Genomic DNA, 22,882 nt, shown 5'->3' on the forward strand with positions numbered 1-22,882 from the left:
TATCTATCTGTCTGTCTGTCTGTCTGTCTATCTGTCTGTCTATCTATCTATCTATCTATCTGGCTGTCTATCTGGCTGTCTATCTATCTATCTATCTGGCTGGCTGGCTGGCTGTCTGTCTATCTGGCTGGCTGGCTGTCTGTCTATCTGGCTGGCTGGCTGTCTATCTATCTATCTGGCTGTCTGGCTGTCTGTCTGTCTGTCTGTCTATCTGGCTGTCTGTCTATCTATCTGGCTGACTGGCTGGCTGGCTGTCTATCTGGCTGGCTGGCTATCTATCTATCTATCTGGCTGTCTGGCTGTCTGTCTATCTATCTATCTATCTGGCTGTCTGTCTATCTATCTGGCTGGCTGGCTGGCTGGCTGGCTGTCTGTCTATCTGGCTGGCTGGCTGTCTATCTATCTATCTATCTGGCTGTCTATCTGTCTGTCTATCTATCTATCTATCTATCTATCTATCTGTCTGTCTGTCTGTCTATCTGTCTGTCTATCGATCTATCTATCTGGCTGTCTATCTGTCTGTCTATCTATCTATCTATCTATCTATCTATCTATCTATCTATCTATCTATCTATCTGTCCGTCTGTCTATCTGTCTGTCTATCTATCTATCTATCTGGCTGGCTGGCTGGCTGTCTGTCTATCTGGCTGGCTGGCTGTCTGTCTATCTGGCTGGCTGGCTGTCTATCTATCTATCTATCTGGCTGTCTGTCTGCCTGTCTATCTGGCTGTCTGGCTGTCTGTCTATCTATCTGGCTGACTGGCTGGCTGGCTGGCTGGCTGGCTGTCTGTCTATCTGGCTGGCTGGCTGTCTATCTATCTATCTGGCTGTCTGGCTGTCTGTCTGTCTGTCTATCTGTCTGTCTATCTATCTATCTATCTGGCTGTCTGGCTGTCTGTCTATCTATCTGGCTGGCTGTCTGTCTATCTGTCTGTCTATCTATCCATCTGGCTGTCTGTCTATCTAGCTGGCTGGCTGGCTGGCTGGCTGGCTGGCTGGCTGTCTATCTATCTGGCTGGCTGGCTGGCTGTCTGTCTGTCTGTCTGTCTATCTGGGTGTCTGTCTGTCTATCTGGGTGTCTGTCTGTCTATCTGGCTGTCTGTCTGTCTATCTGTCTGTCTATCTATCTATCTATCTGGCTGTCTGGCTGTCTGTCTATCTATCTGGCTGGCTGTCTGTCTATCTGTCTGTCTATCTATCCATCTGGCTGTCTGTCTATCTAGCTGGCTGGCTGGCTGGCTGGCTGGCTGGCTGGCTGGCTGGCTGGCTGGCTGGCTGGCTGTCTATCTATCTGGCTGGCTGGCTGGCTGGCTGTCTGTCTGTCTGTCTATCTGGGTGTCTGTCTGTCTATCTGGGTGTCTGTCTGTCTATCTGGGTGTCTGTCTGTCTGGCTGGCTGGCTGTCTCCGTCGACGTACGGTGCAATTACATTTTTAGACCAGCGGGCGGCGCGCCATTAGACACGGCGCTTCAAGCGGAGAAGACGCTCCCCCGCGTCGCTGGCCGGAGGCGTGTGGCGGCCCGGGCGGGCCAACGCGCAGCACATGCGGCGGATGTGTCATTGACAACAGGTCATCAGATCGGCGACACGTTCCTTCCGGGGAATGGGGACATCCGCACGCCCCCTGCGGCTTCCCGAACAGGGCCGAGAAGAGGCCCCACGGGGCTCCGCCGCACCCCGCGCTCACACCGCAACCAACCACGCACACACCGAGAAGTCACCCCTTTCCAGCCGTTACGTTTCCATGATAGACCGATTCAGCTCAGACAATCACACGGTTGTTTTTTTTTTTTTTAATTGAATTAAATGTTTTATTTAATTCAATTTAATTCAATTATTATTATTTTTTTAACTTATTGATCTCCTGTCCCACGCTGCGTGTCCGGTAGGTGGCGGTAATGCGCCTCTCAGCTTGTTTTGCCAGCCACCAATAAAGAGCAGGGAAGAAGAAGACCCAAGCCAGCCAAGATGGCGGCTACGATGTTGAGGTCGCTTGCAACGCTAGGACGTCCTTCAACAAAATTTATATTAAGCAGTAATTTGGCCACCCCCGGCTGCGCCGTGCTGCAGAGCAGGTAAGGCGGTAGAAAGAGAACAGAGGCTCTTTCATATTTCATCTTCCGGACGTTCCCAAACACCCTACATACAGCTAGCGGCTAATGTAGCGATGCGTAACGCTAGCTAGCCAACAAGCCGCTGCGAATTCAGTTTATATTTCCATTATTGTTCAGAATATGCATCATGTCGTCAGGAGACGTGATGGTGAGTGAATGAATGAGTCCAGATGCCTAGCTGACATATTAATCAGGGCCTGAGGTGTCTTGTTGTCACCCAACGTGTTCAAGTGTTTACCACTTTGACCCCATCTCCTTACATGTAAGGGCGATGGGGAGTGTTTGTTTAAACGTAACCATTTCACAGCGAACTAAATCAAAATCAAAGCGGGAATTACTAAGTCGTACTTGTAAGCTGTACCCAACCGAGACGTTGGTCCAAACTTGGAGGTTGTGCCGTCGGGACACACATCTCTGCTCCACTTGCCTTGTTTTGCGTTTGTCACGCCTGTCAAATCTGATTGCTAGTGCTCAGGTTGATGGCTTGTCCCGGAGCCAAATGACAGCGGCGACACAATAAGATTACCGGCTTTGTGGAGCACATGTTTATCCAAAGATATAAAACATAGACAGGTGTATATTACCAGCGTGCAACAGTGAGCCAGAGACAGACAACAAATCAACTGCTACTATTCAGGGGCCTACCGTCCATACAGACATGGATAAATTTAATAATAATATAATATAATTATAAGCTATTTTCTCATGTATACCTGCATGCCTTTGGTATGTCATAGTGTAAAGGGAAGAAACTGTGAAAAGAGGTAAATAATTGCTAAAGAGATAAATTATATTCTAAAATGGCCTGGACAATTTTTTTTGGTACCCTTTGACGAAAAAAGAACACTATTTCGTCTGAAATAACTTAAAACTCACAAAAGTAATTGGCATCCATAATTTTTTGTTCCATATTTAATAGAAATCAGACTTTGCTTTTGATTTTTGATTCAACAGAATATTTTTCATAATAAAACAAATGAAAATGGCATGGACAAATAATGGGACCCATAACCAAATATTTGGTTGCACAACCTTTAGAGGCAATCACTGCAATCGAGCAATTTCTGTAGCTCTCAATGAGACTTCTGCTCCTGTCAACAGGTCGTTTGGCCCACTCTTCCTGAGCACACTGCTCCAGCTGTCTCAGGTTTGAAGGGTTCCTTATCCGGACTGCATGATTCAACTCTTTCCATAGATGTTCGATAGGATTCAGATCGGGGCTCATAGAAGGCCACCTCAGAATAGTCCAATGTTTTGTTCTAATCCATTCTTGTGTGCTTTAAGCTGTGTGTTTTGGGTCATTATCCTGTTGGAGGACCCATGACCTGTGACTGAGACGGAGCTTTCTGACACAAGGCAGTACGTTTCGCTCCAGAATGCCTTGATAGTCTTGAGATTTCATTGTGCCCTGCACAGATTCAAGGCACCCCGTGCCAGACGCAGCAAAGAAAACATAACCAAGCCTCCTACATGTTTCACAGTAGGTTTGGTGTTCTTTTCTTTGAAAGCTTCATTTTTTTCGTCTGTAAACATAGAGCTGATGTGACTTGCCAAAAAGCTCCAGTTTTGACTCATCTGTCCAGAGGACATTGTCCCAGAAGCATTGTAGCTGGTCAATATGCATTTTAGCAAATTCCAGTCTGTCTTCCATGGAGCCCACTGTCACTCAAAATGCTACAGATGGTGCAATCAGACACTGATGTACCTTCACCGTGGAGTTCTTCTTGTACCTCTTTGGAAGTTGTCCTTGGCTCTTTTTCTACCATTCACACTATCCTTCTGTTCAATCTGGGGTCGGTATGCCTCTTGCGGCCTCGTCCAGGGAGGTTGGTTTAAACTTCTTAATAATATTTGCAACTGTAGTCACAGGAACAACAATCTGCTTGGAGATGGTCTTATAGCCTTCACCTTTAACATGCTTGCCTATAATTTTCTTTCTGATCTCCTCAGACAACTCTCTCCTTTGCTTTCTCTGGTTCATGTTCAGTGTGGTGCACACGATGATACCAAACAGCAGAGTGACTACTTTTCTTCATTTAAATAGGCTGAATGACTGACTGATTATGAGATGGAAGACATGTGATACCAATTAAAGAAAACAGTTTTGTTTGAAATATCACTAATTATAATCCAATTATCATAATCCAATTATTTATTATCTTTTCTAAGGGGTACAAACAAATCTGTCCCGGCCATTTTGGAATATAGTTGATCTCTTTAACAATAATTTATCTCCTTTCACAGTTTCTTTGCTTTACTCTATGACATACCAAATGCATGCAGGTATACATGAGAAAAACGCTTTTAATTTCATCACTTTTTTGAGCTGTAAGGGTACCAACAAATTTGTCCGTGTCTGTATGAGATGATATTTTGTGCCCGGCTCAAAAATACAATTGGCTATAATTTCAACCAGATATTTAAAGGGAAGTCAGAAGCACTGTTCTTTGTCTTAAAATTGACATTGTGTTGTTAAGTCTTAGACTAAGAATCTTGAGTACGACAAAGGTTCACTTCTGACCACGTGAAATTAGAAGACTCAAAGTGTGTTTTGATTGGATCGCTGCTTATGGAGTTGATGGAGCGATCGGGATTCGACAGATTGTTACTCTCTTACCTGCTCGTCTAGCAAACTGGACAACAAGCTGACTCTTCTTGTGGTTGCTCCCCAGGCAAAAGCAATGGCAGCCAGATGTGGAGTGGACGGAGCAGTATGCCGGGGCAGTGATGTACCCTACTGCCATCAATGAGAAATGGACCCCACCACCATGGAACGGTAAAGCCCCCGGGCCCTACATGGTTATAGTTTTTGGAGTTTTGTGACTCTCTTTTTAGTTATTTTGGGATGTGTTTGTATAGCCGCCCTCAATCCTCTCGCCCCTTGTTGGCTTCTTCCATCCCGCAGACAAAGACCCTCCGATGGAGAAGGAGGTGTCCAACCTCACCATTAACTTTGGCCCCCAGCATCCCGCCGCCCACGGAGTGTTGCGCCTCGTGCTGGAGCTAAGCGGCGAGTCGGTCAAAAAGTGCGACCCCCACGTGGGACTCCTCCACCGAGGCACGGAGAAGCTCATCGAGTACAAGACCTACCTGCAGGTGTTTGGCAATCTTTAGTGTCAAGGACATTTAATACCAATAAAAAAATATATATATTCCACAACTACTGAATATGTATCTATATTTATGCTCATCACTCAAAATGTCATAGCCCTCTCAAATCATAGTCGATAAAAAATAAATGAACCCTGGATATAGTCATTTAACACTCTAAAGCTAGAATAACAGTTATCACTTTATTTGTTCATCTGCGGTGAAACGTTTGGCCAAAACCACAATAATATGGAGAGTGAGAATACCTAAAAAGCAACATAAACGTCCAAACTTTGATCTGTCTAGCCCTTAATTATGACATGTTTGAATTATTTTACATGTTAATACTACTAATGGTGATTGCGGCGGGGGGGGGCAGGTGTAATTGAGGTCAAGCGTCAAAATGGCAGTTGTGCTGACTCCCCCCCCCCATCTCGCTTGTCTTCTGCCTCCACCAGGCGCTGCCCTACTTTGACCGCCTGGACTACGTGTCCATGATGTGCAACGAGCAGGCCTACTCCCTGGCCGTGGAGAAGCTGCTCAACATCCAGGCGCCGCTCCGTGCACAGTGGATCAGAGGTACGACACGCCCACCAAACTGTTCACCTCATGCTTTATTATTAGATCTTTTTGTTCCCTGGGCCGTGCAATATCGTGGTTTCATGGTTTTGGTTTGGTTTTATTGCTGATAGTTATTTCCCTTCTGTAGTTTGTAATGACGGGTTTATGTGTAGCTGAGGAGTAATTGCCAGGCAGCCTTTGGAAAAACAAAAACCTTTTAGTGCCGGGGTCGGCAATTCATTTTTGGCTATGGGCCAGTTGCTTCCTGCTGGATTGATTGACTGGCCGGCGGTGTTATAGAAAACCTCTCTCCTTGTGACAACACAAGAACAATTTAAAACCCTGACATAAGCACACCAGGGCATTATGGGGCGATAATGTCATAAAATTTGATGTGAAACGCCACAGATGACCATCAGGAGCTTGTATATTGTCAAAATTTGCCATGCACAACATTGTCGTCGTCGTTGTTGGGGGGTGACGGAGAAAGTGTTCCCTTTACGCACAGTTGCGTGCAATTATAATAAATACATCTACAATAAAAACACTATTTGTTTTCGGTGAACCTTTATGCCGGATCGCAGAGAACGCATGCTTTATGCCACTCCAACTTGGAAATTGCACGCGGCGTTTACATAACGTGCGTGCAGAGAGGATCTGCCGTTCACCACGCGAGCACGGACAGGCACAAAGCAAGTGCGAGTGAGGAAATATATGCAGAATTTCACTTATTTTGGGATTCTCAGTGCGAGAAATACAAGGTGTGGCATGTGAACTGGTTGATATGCGTATCATTTTTTTTATAATAATCATTTTAGCAATGCAAATAATAACCTGGAGCCGCAACTTATCAACGTCTGCGGGCCGCTAATTGCCAGCCCCTGTTTTAGGAGATGCTTCCTCTCGAGGTTGTGCAGTATGATGGAGGCCGCCTCTCCCAGCATGTAAACTGTACCGGAAGATGTCAATCTATCGCGGTAACTTACATGTAACTGGCGTTTGCAGTGCTGTTCGGAGAGCTGACGCGCATCATGAACCACATCATGGCCGTCACAACACACGCCCTGGACATCGGTGCCATGACCCCCTTCTTCTGGATGTTTGAAGAGCGAGAGAAGGTCTGAATCTTCCCGCAGCACAATGTTTTCCTGGTTGGCTCTTAACCTCTGAACACAGTAAAACTAAAAAGCTTTTGAATAAATCCAGCCTCTGTGTATTTAGCATATGTTAACATAGAGGAATTTATTTTTTCTATTTCTCATTTCCCAGATAAACATGGCGGCACACACACACACTGTACATACACACGCTACTCACAAAAAGTTAGGGATATTCGGCTTTCGGGTGAAATTTCAGGATGAACCTAAAATGCACTATAACCTTTACAGGTGAACTTAATTTGACCTTCTCTATTGGTAATTGGTATTGAAACAGTCCTCTTCATCATGCTGTTCACATTTTGACATCATGAGACCAAGACGACACCTAACAATTGATCAACAGTACCTCGCCATTGCGATGCTTCAAACAGGATGTTCTCAGAGGGAAGTGGCCACTGAGCTTACATCCCACATCCCACACTGATGAGCGCTTCATTGTGAACAGTGCCCTGCAGAACCAGATGATGATGCCACTTAACTCCAGGCACATTTAAGGGAGGTGAGAGGCACCCAAGTGTCACATCAGACCATTCCAAACCGTTGATATCAGCGTGGTCTGCGTGCTAGACGACCTGCAAGGGTACCTGACCACACCACCAGGCACAGGCATCATTGTCTTGCAGGGGCCAGGGAGCATTTACGCTGGACGAGGGACCAGTGGCCTCAGCGCTGTTCTCTGATGAAAGTCGATTCACATTGAGCAGAAATGATGGCCGCCAACGATGTTGGAGACGTCAAGGAGAGCACTATGCATCAGCCACTGCTGTCACCAAACGAGCCTTTGGGGGTGGTGGTGTTACAGTGTGGGCAGGTGTGTCTAGTCAAAACAGAAGTGCCCTACACTTTGTAAATGGTACAGTGACAAGCCCATACTACCTGAATGACATCATTAATCCAGTCATTGTGCCCCTGCATGAACAACACAGGCCTCATTTCATCTTCATGGACGACAATGCTCCACCTCATGGAGGTGGCATCATTAGGGAACGGCTGCTGGAGACTGGGGCACCTCAAATGGAGTGGCCTGCACTTTCTCCAGACCTGAATATCAGCTGAGTCACCGTGTAGAGGCTCATAACTCTGTACCCCAGAAGCTCAATGACCTGAGGACCACCCTTCAAGAAGAGTGGGGGGCCAGGCCTCAGCAGACAATAAGTCGACTTGTGAACAGCATGAGACGTGGTTGTCAAGCTGTAATTGATGCTCAAGGGCACATGACAAGTTATTGAGACATTGACATTTTTTGTTGTGGTAAACCCACCACTGTTGTTGGCTTTTGTTTCAATACAGTGTTTGAGATGAGGAAATCACCATTGCATGCTTCTACTTAAATGCTCTACCTTCATGATATAATGTCACTGTAGCGTGAACTTTTTACATTTTCCATAAATTTCACCCGAAGCCAAATATCCCTAACTTTTTGTGAGTAGTGTATAAACATACATACATACATACATACATACATACCCACACACACACACACATACGGATACTGAAAACAATGAATTACAATACCGTGAACTAAGCGCTACTTTATTTTCCACTGACGCTGCGTTGCTGAGGTAAAATGGAAAGTGGGGGAGTAAAAAATTCACAAAATGTGACTAATGTCAACATGAAAAGCGTTGGTAAAAGAGATGCACCAATCGATCAGCCGGTTTTCAGCTTGATCGGCCATGATGGTCAAAAGTACACGCCTGATTCTGAGCTCATGTACTCGTAATAATGCACCGATACTCAAACACAATACCAGTAATGTAACGTAGTTGCGTAGTTGACGCTCAAAAAAGAGAGCGGAAGAAAATGTCCGCTGTTTTGAGGTACTTCAAGGTAAACGGAGATAGGATGAATAATTTATCGTCTGACAATATTGTTCCTCGTGCATGAGCTCCGCTCGTGATGAAAAGTTTGACTCTTTTTGGAGACTCGGTTCTGGACGAGTCACTCAGTAAAACAAGTCGTTCCATTTGATCCAGTTGGTTTTAATGCACAGTGAGTTCAAATGAACAAGAGTGAGAAGAGTCAGTCATTTGTTATTACTTTATTACTTTTTTTTTGCAATGATTGCAATTCATTTTAGAATGGCAAGTACCATATAAATATAATAGACATGTATATTTGCACTTAAGGTAAAAGAGACTTTCATTTGAAGTTTGAACCGTTATATGTTGTGTCCAGTTACAGGTTGCATTATACTGAAACATGGTGACAGTCCCATTTAATTGGAACTCAGGGACTGTTGCATGTTCTATTATTGTTCCATTGTGAAAAATTAACAATAATAAATACAGTGTCAAAATCAGCAATCTCACTATTGTGGCAACTGAAAATTGCAGCGGTAGTCCGTATGTGCAGCTGTCCTACCACATCAGCGTGATCAGATCACACAATGTATTTGTCATTGACGTACAGCAGATAATACCCAATGATAAGAACATTTGAATCCTCCCATCACTAATATCAACTCAAAATGACCAGACGACAATGCAGAAGTTATGTAACAGTCAATGTTTTATTATGAACATACGAATTGAATGAAAATCAGAATCAGCCAAAATCGGAATCGGCAGGTCAGATTAAAAAAAAATAAAGTAAAAATAAAATCGGACATGAGAATCGGCTAAGAAAATTACAATAAGTACATCTCTAGTTGGTAAACATGTTCAGTAACTTTACGAGATGATGCATTTCAAGGCATATCCTAATGAGGTTTATTTGTTTACTGTATATAGTTGGCTGTAAAAGCTTGCATAGGATGTGATTATCCTTGTTAGGAGACGACTACGGTGTGAATAACCGATGGAGTCATTTAGCTGCAGGAACTGAAATGCCACGGAAACTCCCTGTGACACTTATATATTCATATTTTATAACACTTAAAAAAAAAAAAAAAAAAAGGGAAATGCAGTATCAGTAACATTTGAAAATTGAAGTTTTATGCAATTTTAACAATTGGATGACTAGCACTATTTTCTGAAAATAGCGCAGAAAAACCCACTTATCTTCAATGTACCTGGACATCCCCTACATTTTCTGAATGGTCTAGGTCTCAGGATTCCGTGTTTTATACAGTAGGGATGTTAATAATTCACTGTAAACCGACAATTATAGTTTTGACCGATTACTACTATCAGTTAAAAGATTATTATGAAAATTGATTTGAAATGGTTATTAATGAAGCCATATTTTATCACATGTGAATGCAATTGGGCTCTTTTGGATTCAAAAGAGTCTCTTGACGCTTTGTCACGGTACCCAATTTCTACAACTCCATGACTGTTTGGGTACCACAGTGTGCAAGAAAGAAAAATAAGGCAAAATGTATTTTTATTTAACTGTTTATCTGCATGCAGAAAACGATCCCTTTAGGACCTCGACGCTAACGTGCCCTATGTAGCTGACGTATGCCATGCTTGGCTGTAAAGGTGAGACTCTTGCGGTTCTGATGAGCCCAATTTCAATCAGATATGTTGCTGTGAGAGGTCAAGGGACCCGTTTGAAAATAGTCAAGCCCATTTACTTCTTTGTCAAAAAAGATAGCCGACTTTAGAGCTAATTTACGCCCTCTTCTCAGTGAGCTACAATGACATGTTTTACAGCTACGGATTCCCCTGGAAGGCTAGTTTCCGCTAATACCGGAAGCTTAAACTCAGCTTAAAAGCTGAGCTTGCCAAAGCTGGTCAAATATGGACTGTGCTGCAGAACCGCCCTCAGGTCTATCGGGCTTAACAGGTTAAAACCACCGTTAAATTTGGATGGGGGGAAAAAATGATGATGGTATCTTCATGATTTTGCACAACGATTAGTCAGCTCAAATATTAGTAATCGGTCGATGATGTAATAATTGTGACTGTGTAAACGCTGACTCCTTCACAGATGTTTGAGTTCTACGAGAGGGTGTCTGGGGCCAGGATGCACGCGGCTTACGTCAGACCGGGTGGCGTGCACCAGGTAGAGGGAAATAAATATTTATAAACATGTAATTATTTCCAACATACAAACTTATTTGGTTTGAAAAGTAAAGCCAGCAGTGGGATGAGTGCTTTCTTGCTGATGTGTCCTCACTGGCTTGCAGGACATGCCCCTGGGCTTGATGGACGACATCTACGAGTGGTGCAAGAACTTCTCCATCAGGATTGACGAGGTGGAAGAGGTTTGTGTGACTATTTAAGCGACCAAGACCCGGCGCCCGCCTTGCTCTAGGGCTCATCCAATTGGTCCGTGCTCATCTTTCGGAGCTGCCCCACAAGCCGCAAAGTCTTCTTTGCGTTTGTTTTTTTGGGCAGATGTTGACGAACAACCGCATCTGGAAGAACCGCACAGTGGACATCGGGGTGGTCACCACTGAGGAGGCCCTCAACTACGGCTTCAGGTAGCGTGTCTGTGCCTTATTCAAATCTTTGGATGTCCCCACACCACAAGAAGGTCTTAGATGTTCGATTAACGCTCTGTTTCCATGGAATGATACCCCCCCCCAACATTTAAAACCCAAAATGATTATCGCATCGGCATTTGACAAACAATGACTTATACCGCTTTTTCAACTGCATGAAAAACCTGGTAACACCCGCGAACTTCTGGCATTTGTCATTTGCGGGAAAGATCACACCCGGGTTTTATTCCCCGGGACAAATGATTCTGCAGTGGTTACAGGTTTCAATCGGCTCCGGCTCCAATCGGCTGAGATGGAAACATGACACCCGGGTAGACACGCTCATTTTCAGTTATTGAGATATATATATATATGCGCACCCCCCCCCCCCCCCCACCGCATGCGGGACCTTGAACCGTTTTGTGTGTGGGTACTGCTCTGTGGGGACGGCAGCGCAGAACCCCCACGCTCCCTGCCAGGCTCCGAGCCCATCCAGCACTGCCCAAAGCCGGTCTCCAAACTGGAGGAGCGCCTCCACTCCCTGCCGCCAACGCCTCCCTAGCCAATGAACTGAACTCCTTTTTTGTGTGGTTTGTCTGGGAACAACAACACCGCTAGCTCGCCAGCTAATTGGAATTACACCGCTGTGGATGAGCGTGCACTCTGTGTCTGAGCATGATGTCAGGAGGACTCTGATGCGGGTGAGCACCAGGAAAGCTGCGGGCCCAGATGGCATATCTGGACGGGTACTGAAGACCTGTACTAACCAGCTAGCCCCGGTGCTTACTAGGATAAGTCGGGCTGAGTCGGTGGTCCCATCCTGCTTCAAGAGGTCCACCGTCATTCCTGCCCCGAAGATCGCCTCTCCAGCCTGCCTGAATGACTACCATCCGGTGGCCCTCACATCGGTGGTCACAAAATGCTTCGAGAGGCTGATTAAGGATTACATCTGTGCCCCCCCCCTCCCCCGCACCTTGGACCCGCTGCAGTTTGCGTACCGGCAGAACAGATAAACAGACGCGGTTTACCCTGAACACAGCATTACCCCAGAGCTGCGTCCTCAGCCCCCTACTGTACTTCCTGTACACACATGACACACACATGTGTGGCCGGGTCCAGCTCCAACACCATCATCAAGTTGGCTGACGACACTGTCGTGGTGGGCCTGATCTACGATGACGATGAGAAGGCCTACCGCGAGGAGGTGAACGTCACCTGAACGTCAGCAAAACTAAGGAGCTGATTGTGGACCTTAGGATGCGTTTACAACCGAGGACGTACACGCCCTTGGTGATTAATGGGACTTCTGTTGACAGGGTGAGCAGCTCTAAGTACCTGGGAGTCCATAACACAGAGGACTTAACATAGACTTTACAAACAGAAACTCTGGTGAGAAAGGCGAGGGAGCATCTTTACCACCTAAGGCAGCTGAGGAAATTCCCGGTCTCGGTGAGAATCCTCAAGTCCTTCTACTGTGGAGCAGTGGAGAGCGTCCTGACATGCAACATCACTGCCTGGTTTGGGAACTACTGCTCAGAACAGGCGGGCCCTGCAGAGGGTGGTGCGTTCAGCTGAACGTATCACCGGAACTACCCTCCCCTCCCTGCAGGACCTATACACCAGGAGGTGTAGTAGCAGAGCCCGTAGGATCATGAAGGATCCTCATCACCCCAACAACGGACTGTTCCAGCTGCTGCGGTCGGGCAAGCGCCTCTGTAGTCACACAGTTAGAACAGAGACGGTTTCTTCCCGCAAGCCATAAGGACTGACAATGCTGAACTCACCAGGGGTCCTCACTGAGTCACACACACAGGCCCCACTGCCTTACTGTAATGTATGTAGCAGACTGTACTGCATACTGTATCACTTTACTGTGTAACTCCATACTGCCCTTTATTGTTGTTCTGTTCAGTGTTACTATATTGCTCTGTCTGTGTACTGTTGTATACTGTACTGTATATCTCCATACACACTTTATTCAAGTGCACTTTACTGCACATATCTGTATAAACAAATAACCTATCCCATACACGGAACTCTATTCCCTTTACTTCTATTTTGTTCCCCCTCTCTGTATTACCTTTTGAGTCTTATTTTATCTTTATTTATATCATTCTATTGACTAAGGTGACATTACGTTTTAGGAATCAGTTAGTTTCAGTTAGTTGCCAGGTATGAATTAGGTAAGCTATTATGTTTAGTTTAGTACCTATTGTGCATAATCTCCGGGTGCGTTGCAAAGACATTTCACTGCATATATACTACTCACAAAAAGTTTGGGATATTTGGCTGTCGGGCGAAATTTCTGGATGAACCTAAAATGCACTATAATCTTTACAGTTGAAATTAATTTGACCTTCTCTAAACTTTTGATTGCACATGTCCAACTGTTGAATGTTTAGAACTTTTTGCACAACTTGCTGTTCTCTAACAAGGAGCCGAACAGCAAAATTCACAACAGGTGTTTGATCCATGAATCGACCAATACATTTCCTGGTTCAATTACAATTGGCATTTAAACAGTCCTCTTCATCATGCTGTTCACATTTTGACATCATGAGACCAAGGAAATCACCATTGCATGCTTCTACTTAAATGCCCTACTTTCATGATATAATATCACTGTAGCGTGAACTTTTTACATTTTCCATAAATGTCACCCGAAAGCCAAATATCCCTAACTTTTTGTGAGTAGTGTATGTATGAAAGTATGTTTATGTATGTAATGAATAAACCTTTTGAATCTAGGTTATGTTTTGCCCAGCGCCCTTCCCCTGAAGTGCTTTTAGCTCCTGTCATATAAGGTGGGGGACTCTTACTTTGAAACTTCTCACCTTTCCGCTTTCCTCCTGTCTCCCATCAGCGGTGTGATGCTGAGAGGCTCGGGGATCAAGTGGGACCTGAGGAAGTCCCAGCCGTACGACAAGTACGAAGAGGTGGAGTTTGACGTCCCCATCGGAAGCAAGGGAGACTGCTACGACAGGTCGGGGGGCGATTTTAGTCTGGGATTATGTCCTTTTAAAGCTAAGGTGTGGAGTTGACAGTGTTTTATGTTCCCGTATCTAGGCGTTGAAGGATTTGTTCCAGGGCCGATATGATTATTCATTAAAGGAATTTTGCCCCTGATGTCCAAGTTTACAGTAATGCAAACTCCAGAAATGAACACATGAATACTTGTGTTAGAGGTATTGGCTAGGTTCAAATTTTCATCCCACCAAGAAAGTTCTCACATTTTAGCTTATTTTCTTACGTCAGGGGAAAGATCACATTATATGAATCTATATTTTGCTGTTTGATTATGACCCAGTTTATCTTCTACCAATAAGTGTATTTGTGTTGCTGTTGCCCAGTGAAATCGTAGACCAACGTCTGTGTGTGTGTGTGTGTGTGTGTGTGTGTGTGTGTGTGTGTGTGTGTGTGTGTGTGTGTGTGTGTGTGTGTGTGTGTGTGTGTGTGTGTGTGTGTGTGTGTGTGTGTGTGTGTGTCCCTCCCAGGTACCTTTGCCGGGTGGAGGAGATGAGGCAGAGCCTGAGGATCATGATCCAGGCCCTCAACAAGATGCCGGAGGGCGAGGTGAAGGTGGACGACGCCAAAGTGGCCCCGCCCAAGAGGTCCGAGATGAAGGTGTGTGCGTCTCCCAGGCAGCGGGTGGCTTTAAATAATCCATGTTTGTCTTAAACTTTGACTTTTTTTTTTGCTCCCCAATTTATAAATCGTTTCCGAAACGCATTTCTAAATCTACTGGTTTCTTGTAGCACCGAAGTTGTGAAGTTGTTTGGCTATTTTTGGATCCTCTATACTTCTCATTTCTCCATTCTCGAGAGCTGTTTATAATTTGCAACTATTTCCTTGTGTTTTCAGAGTGACTTGTGTGTTTTAGAAAAAATGCAAAATGTTGCTAAATCATATAAAGTCTTAAAATTCTCTAAGTTGTTGAGTGAACTGGGAATAAATCAATGTATGCGGTGATTAAACGGATGAGAAATTAAACTGAATTAACGCTGTCTTAATTAAAAATAGGTTCTATGAAGATAGTTTTTCCAAAAAAAGTGATCTGCTTTTGATTGCAAGATGGAATTTTAAGACTCCCAAATTCTAGCTTTTAATATAATTATCTTTTATCAAAAAAAGCACGATCTCTGATGTGCAATTTGTCTAAATATGTGCAATACTTTTTAATACGCTGCTTACTATTTATGTTGTTTCTACTTGGGTATATATTTTTATACATTTGACATTGTTTATAGTGCTTCCCTTGATGCTTGCTTACTTTTAGTTACTCTTTATTGATGCTCTTTATTTTCTGTTCACTTTTTGCTGCTGGCGTTGTGGGACTAATAAAGGTTTATCTTTTCTTATCTTGTCTTTTCTCCCCGTGTTCCTCCATGCTTAGATGTCCATGGAGTCTCTGATCCACCACTTCAAACTGTACACAGAGGGCTACCAGGTCCCTCCGGGGTCCACGTACACAGCCGTGGAGGCCCCCAAGGTAGCCGACCCCACTCCCCAGACCTATGATCGCGCGCACACACACACACACACACACACACACACACACACACACACACACACACACACACACACACACACACACACACACACACACACACACACACACACACACACACACACACACACACACACACACACACACACACACACACACACACACACACACACCTTGTACTGGTATCAAAGTGAGTTCTGAGTAAATACACCTAGTAAGTGAGGACCCATGTTTCTGGCTCACTTCTAAACCAAAGAAATGGTCCATTCGGAGACCGGTCCTCACAACTACAGTAAAACAAACACACACACAAATGCTTATTTTAAAAATGCGGGACTTATATGTCTGACCATACTATGGACTGTATGTAGCTCTTGTGCCTTTGTGATCCGTGTGCGCAGGACTTCTGAAATGGACGACCCGCTAACCCTGGGCTAACTCTGATGTCTTGGTTGTCTAAAGTGTGTGTGTGTGTGTGTGTGTCCTTGCCTCCCTGCCCAGGGAGAGTTTGGTGTGTATCTCGTCTCGGACGGCTCCAGCAGACCCTACCGCTGCAAGATCAAAGCTCCCGGATTCGCTCACTTGGCGAGTGTTTTTCATTTATCTACCGATTTATCTATTTATTTATGTATTTATTTTTAAATTAAGTGGAAATAAATAATTTAAAATAAATAAACTTTGCAAGACACCGTGAATTATTAAATACCCCCCTCCCTTAATTATTCAACGTTTTTTTTTTTTTGGGGGGTTTTTTTTACGGCTTCTCCTTGAGGCTGCTTAGAGTTCATTAAGTCAATTTTAGAAAACCCTGTCGGGCCGTTTTTCAAAGTACACAGAGCAGCCCTCGCCCCTCGACCGAAACCCCAGCTCGCGGAGGCCCTGTTAAGCCTGTATTTTTGAATTTATGAACCTCATCGCTAATTATCCTCAGTCACAAAAGCCCGAACACTTCCGATAACATAATTCCCAAGGAGAACTGTAGGCCATAAACCATTTTTATGTGTGTTAAATATTAACGCGTGTTTATATCGGCATCATTTAGGAAGCAGGGTATTTTATTATGTTGTATATTATTTGAATTTATTATGTATTTTATTATTTATTTATTGTATTTATTATATAATTTATATTTATTAGGGGTCCAGCCCCTCATAATGTTTCTTCTCGGCTTTTCTCGGGCTAAAAGTATCTGGAACAAGACAGCCATCGTAAGCACAGTCATGGTCCCATTAGAACCGGGACATTTCAGACGTCTTGTCGTTCGAGTTCGATCAATTTCGACGTCCGTTTGCAGCAGAAATGAGTGAAAAGCTCTCGTCATTTTACCGGAAGTTGAGCAGTTTGATTCGTTTCGGTAGCGGTGTTGCTCCGTGACGTCATCATCACCTGAAGTTACGCAAGTCCCAGCCTCGTCTCTCGGAGCTCACTTGCGTCCAGCCGCTTGCGACTTGAGCCGATGCCGCCCCGCAAACTATAAACAGAAGGCGCCTTCGCACCGTGGGAAGTTCTGGGAACCTTGGGAGGAATGCGGGCCGGGCGATTAAAAACGATAATCGATCATTGCGGCGATAACAACGACAAATTGGGGGATTTATTCCCGATGCAGAGTCGGTTTTTCCCTCCAAAGGCGCGACGCGAAACGGCCCGGTGCGGCGCTCTCCGCCCAGGCAGCTGGACCCCCGTGTCCGTAACCCTCCTTTTTGTTTCTTTTTTTTATTTATTTTTTCCACTAACAAGGAAATGTCGCCCCCTCTTCTAGGCCGGTCTGGATATGATGACGAAAGGACACATGTTGGCTGACGTGGTGGCCATTATCGGTAAGAAAGTAACCGACTCTGAAGCCGACGCCGCTCCGCAGCGTCAAACGATCAAAAGGGGAACCAGTTTGTGCCGCGATTGCGCGTCGGGTCCGCCCCGCTATCACGGCTTCTTCTCTCGCCTCACGACAGGTACACAGGACATCGTCTTCGGGGAGGTGGACCGCTGAGAAGCCGCTGCTTCCGAAAGTCGTCCTCCACCCTTCCTCCAGCGATCCGCTCGTGTCAGGTTTCGTGTTTATTCACCGCTCATCCCGGGGAGGCGTGTGGCGGACGAATGCACTTCTCATTGCCGGTGTACAACGCCTAACTAACCCTAATAAATATTTTATGACCGAGCTGTGATTTACGGGTGTTTTATTTATTAGATAGATTGGAGATTGACCAAATGGATGGCGCCTTAATCGGTGGCCCGCTTGTCGGCCCGCCATCTTGTTTTCTCCCCTTGGTGTGTGAAAACACCAAAATCAAACATCTAAATAGCAGAGGAGACCACAAGCCCAAGACTCTGTCCTTCCTCTGGTTTGTCTTATGAAAGGGGTTTGGGGGACGGGGGCCCGGGGGGGGCGTGGCCTGGTTTCATCTGCTCTGATCTGAGACCGATGGACTTTTGACAGCCCAGACCACAACTTCCCCTCACAAGCTGCGAGCGAAAAACGTGCCTTCACACAAAAGAAGTCGGAACGGGGAGGGAGAACGACAGACAACTTCCCGCTTCGCGCTCGTTCGCGGAGGTTTCCGTCCGTCGGCCCAAATCAGAGAGGCCCCCCCTCGGCCCACAAGCCCACCGACCCGCCCGACGAGGCCCGCCACGAGCTGCCGGAGCCGCCGCCATGTGGGGCAAAGGCCCGTCACCTGTGGCCGTCCTTCTATGGATGAGTTTCGGACGTGCCGGTGAGTGTTGACTAACCGCTTTCCAAAAAAACCCAACACCTTTTCAACGCTCTGTTTCCACCCGTGGGTGAAAACTGCGTTGTTCCGTTGTCGAATTAAAATTTAGTTATTTTCCGATCGGACGGGGCGAGACGGCGAAAGCAGAGAGGGTTTTGATTAATTCATTGATTAATTTGTGTTTTTTTTATTTTTTTTAAGAAGCCTCAAATCCTAAACCATGACTTGCAGAGTAAGTTTTGTATGTTCTGTACATTGCAGTCTGCGATAGGTTTTCTCGCATATTTGAAAGTGAACTCTTCCGCCTGTCCTTTTACATAGGCCCAGTACTGAATGAGACGTTCTGTGTCTGTAACGGGGGGAAAAATAGAAATGTAATTGAGTGAACTCTCAAAAAATCTCCCCGTCACGAGCAGATTTCATGGTTTTTTTTTTTGGGGGGGGGGGGGGTTTTGTTTGTTTTTTTCTTGGCCCCACTCATTCGCTATTTGGAGCATCCCGCTGAAACCACAGGATATGAGTCTTGTCCCAAAGAAACAGGAACGTACTGTAAATGTATGACTATTAAATGAAATAGGGGGTGGCGTTCACACAGAATTGATCAATTTCATAAAGAGTTCCTAAAAATAAAAAAATAAAAAAATAAAATTACAAGGCTATGTATCCATCTTATATTTAGGCGAACGCTGACTTGATCTGCGTCATTCCCGGAGACATTTGATAACGACGCTCTTTTGCAAGCGCTGGAACGGACTCAAAGCAAGACCCGCTCCTCCTCCTCCTCCGCCCCCAGGTGGGTTTTTGGGTTCTGCAGAGCCCTTAAATCCTTTTAAAACAAACACTTAAATCTCCAGAGACCCTTCAAGTCCGACGGGCTGAGGAAGCCGAAAACAAACGAGACCAATAACAAACCGGGCGCTGACGATCTCTTGTTTTCTATCTGAGAATTTCTTTTTCTTTTCTTTCTGAAATTTTGTTCAAAATCTTTGTTTTGTTTCTGACTTTCTTTCTGAGATTCTGTCTTTCAGAATTTCTATTTCTCTGTTATTATTATTATTATTTTTTTTTTTTTGAGTTTATTCCTTTCTCGACATTTTGACTTTAAACTCCTCAGTTTACCAGGTACAATCTCTCGTGATGTTTGCGGGTGTCAGAGGAGATGGTGAAATTCACCTTGCGCAATCCAGCTCAGACAAGTTCCGTAAAAAATCCCACTGAACCAAGTTAACAGTGAGGGGAGGGAAACACACGTACAAATCTCTGGGGATGCAGTGATGCAGTGAATTCAAAGCCCAAAATGCATCAAACAGTAAATCCTTCATGTAGGATTGACTGATTACAATGAGCAAAAATATTGCTGGGCATTATTAATACTTAGAAATTACAATGATATAAAAAATGTGAAGTCTATTAGACACTCAGATATATTGTTAGTGTTATATTTAATATAGTTATCGGTATCAACGACGTTTATTATTATTTTTTTTTTACTGGCCTGTATTTGGCATGAAATTCTGCACCCTATAAATGCAATCTCTCTCGGTCCATGATTTGAACGCACATCTCCAAACATAATTGACTTGCATACTGTCGAAACCGAATGAATGAATTAATCGCCGCCGATTAAGGGATTATTAAAAATAATAATCACTCAATTTATTAAACCTAACTGATCAAACTAATCGGATGATTCCAACGGCGGCGCTCCGGCCGGCGCGCCGCGTTGCGCAGGGTTACCTGAAGTCCCGCTTCACGCTGGACACGACAGGGGACGAGGACAAACCGCAAGTCCATTCATTTCGATGGAGAGTTTGGCTTCCACGCGGAATTTCGGCGTCCGATGGCGGCGCCGGGATGGGTCGGGAATCTCCGGCTGATGCCACGGGTTTTTTTGGCCCGACACGACTACCGGAAGTGACGCCGGGGTCGAGGGTTTTTCTACCACCCGCTGCAGTGTCCTTCTGAATACTGGGCCTCCAACCAGATATTTATCCAACACCTTTGTCCCGCGATCGTGTCCCCTTTCTTCAGTCCCCTCGCCACCACCGGCACACTCTCACGACCGAAAATGCAATAACATTTGTTGGTAAATGGGCGGAGGGCGGAGCGCCGGGGACTCGCTGCGGGGGGGAAGCGGGAAAGGTTTTGTTTTTTGATTGATTTATTTTTTTTCCACGCTGGGAAAAGGCTCCCGCTCTATGCGGGAAGTGCGGGCGGAGTTCCGGGCGGCGCCGCCGCCATGTGATTTTGTAAATGTTTTTTGTTTTTTTTTTCCCCTGCCTGATCGAGCCCTTCGTCCCCTTCAGCGGCGCTCAGCGAGCCGCAGGTCTGCTACGTGCTGGACGGCATCCTGTTCGTCTACGGGATCATCTTGACCGCGCTGTACTGCAGGATGAAGGTGCGCCAATGCCCCGGTTGAAATGAATTAATCGACGACAAATGTTTCGACACATTTCGTAGCGCAAATCCTGTTGTAGGAGAATATAACTGCGTTGCATAACATATTACATGATTAAATTATGATTGCATTTTCATATCCATAAAATGTGAGGAGACGGAGAATGTATTTTTACTGAGCGAATAAGGTTTTAAATCTACAATACGAATGATGGAATGAATCATCTCTGTCTAAATGAATAGATAAAATGTAAAACATCATTTGTAATTTATGTATAAATATGTATGTCATGCGAATGAAGATGAAAATAAACGAGCTGTACAAATAAATGAACCCGAAATAACGTGCACCCATGCGCACTGCCAACCTCTGCAACAGATCATGCACTCCAGGAAGGCCAAGACGAGCCCAGCGAAGACTGTAAGAACGCGCACACACACACACACACACACACACACACACACACACACACACACACACACACACGCACTTACGTGTGTATGAAAATGACCAAAAAAACCCCAAAAACATCTCCTTGCGAAAGAACCACATATGACCCTTAAATGTATGAATACCGCTCGGTGGTGATCGTTCCAGTCTCTTTCGCACCTCATCTCGCACGTATCTGCACCCCGCTGTGCGCGAAGCAACACCGCATTTTGGCCTCCATCTTTCTTGGCCGTTTTAAGAGGAAGCCGAGTGGTTTGTGGGTAAAAGATGCAATGGATTCCGTTTCGTGCCGTAACATTTCTTTCTTTTTTTTTTTTTTTTTTTTCCCTTTTCCTGCGTCGCCCTGACAGGTGGCTGAGGAGGGGGTCTACACGGTGAGCGCTAAAAATGTTTGCGAACGTCCATACATGTGTACACGTGTGTAAACCTTCAGCAAAGGCGTCGGCCGGACAATTTGTCGGCGAACGTATCGTTTGTCCTCTTTTCTTTCATACGTATCTGCTGCTTTGTAAGAATGGGAACATTGCCACACAAATATATTTTTGATTATTATTTTACTATCATTATTGATATTTTTATTGATATTTTCATTCTTACTGCAACTACTACTACTACTTCTATTGACAGCTCTGTTGACATCATCCGTCTCCTTTCCTTCAGGATTTGAACACTCGAGTCCAGGACACATACGAGGTCATCGGCGTGAGGAAATAACTCCAGATATGAGAACAAAAGTGCCCCAAAGACAGCTTCTTCCTTTTATTTTGTTTGTCGGATTTTTCTTATAGTATTGCATATATAAGATTCTGTATCTTAACTTGCTTTTATTTTTTAATGCCAGTGAAATGACGGGTTTGGTCATTTCCTGTTCGTCGTGCATGCGTGTGTGTGTGTGTGTGAAAATAAAGTTCAACCAGTTGCCCAGTCACCAGACAGAATTAATTTAAATATTTTTTTGAAGTAAGTAATTCTTCCCTTCTGTCAGTTTGAGGACTGTTCAACTGTTTTGTTATATTTTATTGGCAATTTCGAAACGCTTCAAATGGGCTTTAATATATTATATCACAGCGCAACTTCCAATAAACAGTTCTGGCAACGCATGGTTTGGGTCCATCTTTGGTGTTTTGAAGGTCGGAAGGTTACGGCTACACGCAAGAAAGGCTGCCCCGTTTGAGGGTGATTTCCGTGTCTGGGCGCCATGGCAACCAGCCTCCCACCCCACATACAGTCCGACTCACTTCCTCTTCTCACACACACACACATTCAGTACACAGGCAAGGAAGTGAGAGAGTGAATTTTCATTCCATACCACAGGGTGGCAATGACGACATCACACACACACACACACACACACACACACACACACACACACACACACACACTCACTGCTGCCGCCATTCACACTATTATTACACTTTAACATCGCAAATCTTGTCAAATTTTCGCATATGCCCAAGAATAAGCAAATATATCCAATAAGCCTGTGTAAACAGCTGAATAAAATAGTTAATATCGCCATGAC

The 22,882-nt window shown here is 44.9% G+C and overlaps 2 protein-coding genes across 2 annotated transcripts; both read left to right on the forward strand.

The window, feature by feature from the left end:
- The first annotated feature begins 1,938 nt into the window (after positions 1-1,938).
- ndufs2 (NADH:ubiquinone oxidoreductase core subunit S2) lies at positions 1,939-17,959 on the forward strand. Its single transcript, XM_080023707.1, has 14 exons — positions 1,939-2,075; positions 4,787-4,890; positions 5,020-5,210; positions 5,663-5,783; positions 6,771-6,883; positions 10,802-10,876; positions 11,001-11,078; positions 11,212-11,297; positions 14,161-14,280; positions 14,792-14,921; positions 15,691-15,786; positions 16,306-16,389; positions 17,564-17,621; positions 17,754-17,959. Exons 1-14 carry the CDS (start codon positions 1,969-1,971, stop codon positions 17,789-17,791), a joined length of 1,401 nt encoding a protein of 466 aa, XP_079879833.1. The 5' UTR covers positions 1,939-1,968; the 3' UTR covers positions 17,792-17,959.
- A 352-nt stretch (positions 17,960-18,311) lies between these two features.
- fcer1g (Fc epsilon receptor IgFc epsilon receptor Ig) lies at positions 18,312-22,460 on the forward strand. The gene is made up of 5 exons (XM_080023368.1): positions 18,312-18,515; positions 20,819-20,910; positions 21,289-21,330; positions 21,711-21,734; positions 22,021-22,460. Exons 1-5 carry the CDS (start codon positions 18,455-18,457, stop codon positions 22,072-22,074), a joined length of 273 nt encoding a protein of 90 aa, XP_079879494.1. The 5' UTR covers positions 18,312-18,454; the 3' UTR covers positions 22,075-22,460.
- The last annotated feature ends 422 nt before the right edge of the window (positions 22,461-22,882 follow it).

This window comes from Zeus faber, assembly GCF_960531495.2.
Source record: "Zeus faber genome assembly, chromosome: 22".
Lineage (NCBI taxonomy): Eukaryota > Metazoa > Chordata > Actinopteri > Zeiformes > Zeidae > Zeus > Zeus faber.

Excerpts from the sequence above, each read along its gene's own strand:
- ndufs2 (XM_080023707.1), top strand. The coding sequence starts at position 1,969 with ATGGCGGCTACGATGTTGAGGTCGCTTGCAACGCTAGGACGTCCTTCA. Across the intron at positions 10,877-11,000 it reads GACCGGGTGGCGTGCACCAG|GACATGCCCCTGGGCTTGAT; the intron begins GTAGAGGGAAAT and ends ACTGGCTTGCAG. Across the intron at positions 16,390-17,563 it reads CTCCCGGATTCGCTCACTTG|GCCGGTCTGGATATGATGAC; the intron begins GCGAGTGTTTTT and ends CCCCTCTTCTAG.
- fcer1g (XM_080023368.1), top strand. The coding sequence starts at position 18,455 with ATGTGGGGCAAAGGCCCGTCACCTGTGGCCGTCCTTCTATGGATGAGT. Across the intron at positions 18,516-20,818 it reads GATGAGTTTCGGACGTGCCG|CGGCGCTCAGCGAGCCGCAG; the intron begins GTGAGTGTTGAC and ends CGTCCCCTTCAG. Across the intron at positions 20,911-21,288 it reads CGCTGTACTGCAGGATGAAG|ATCATGCACTCCAGGAAGGC; the intron begins GTGCGCCAATGC and ends CCTCTGCAACAG.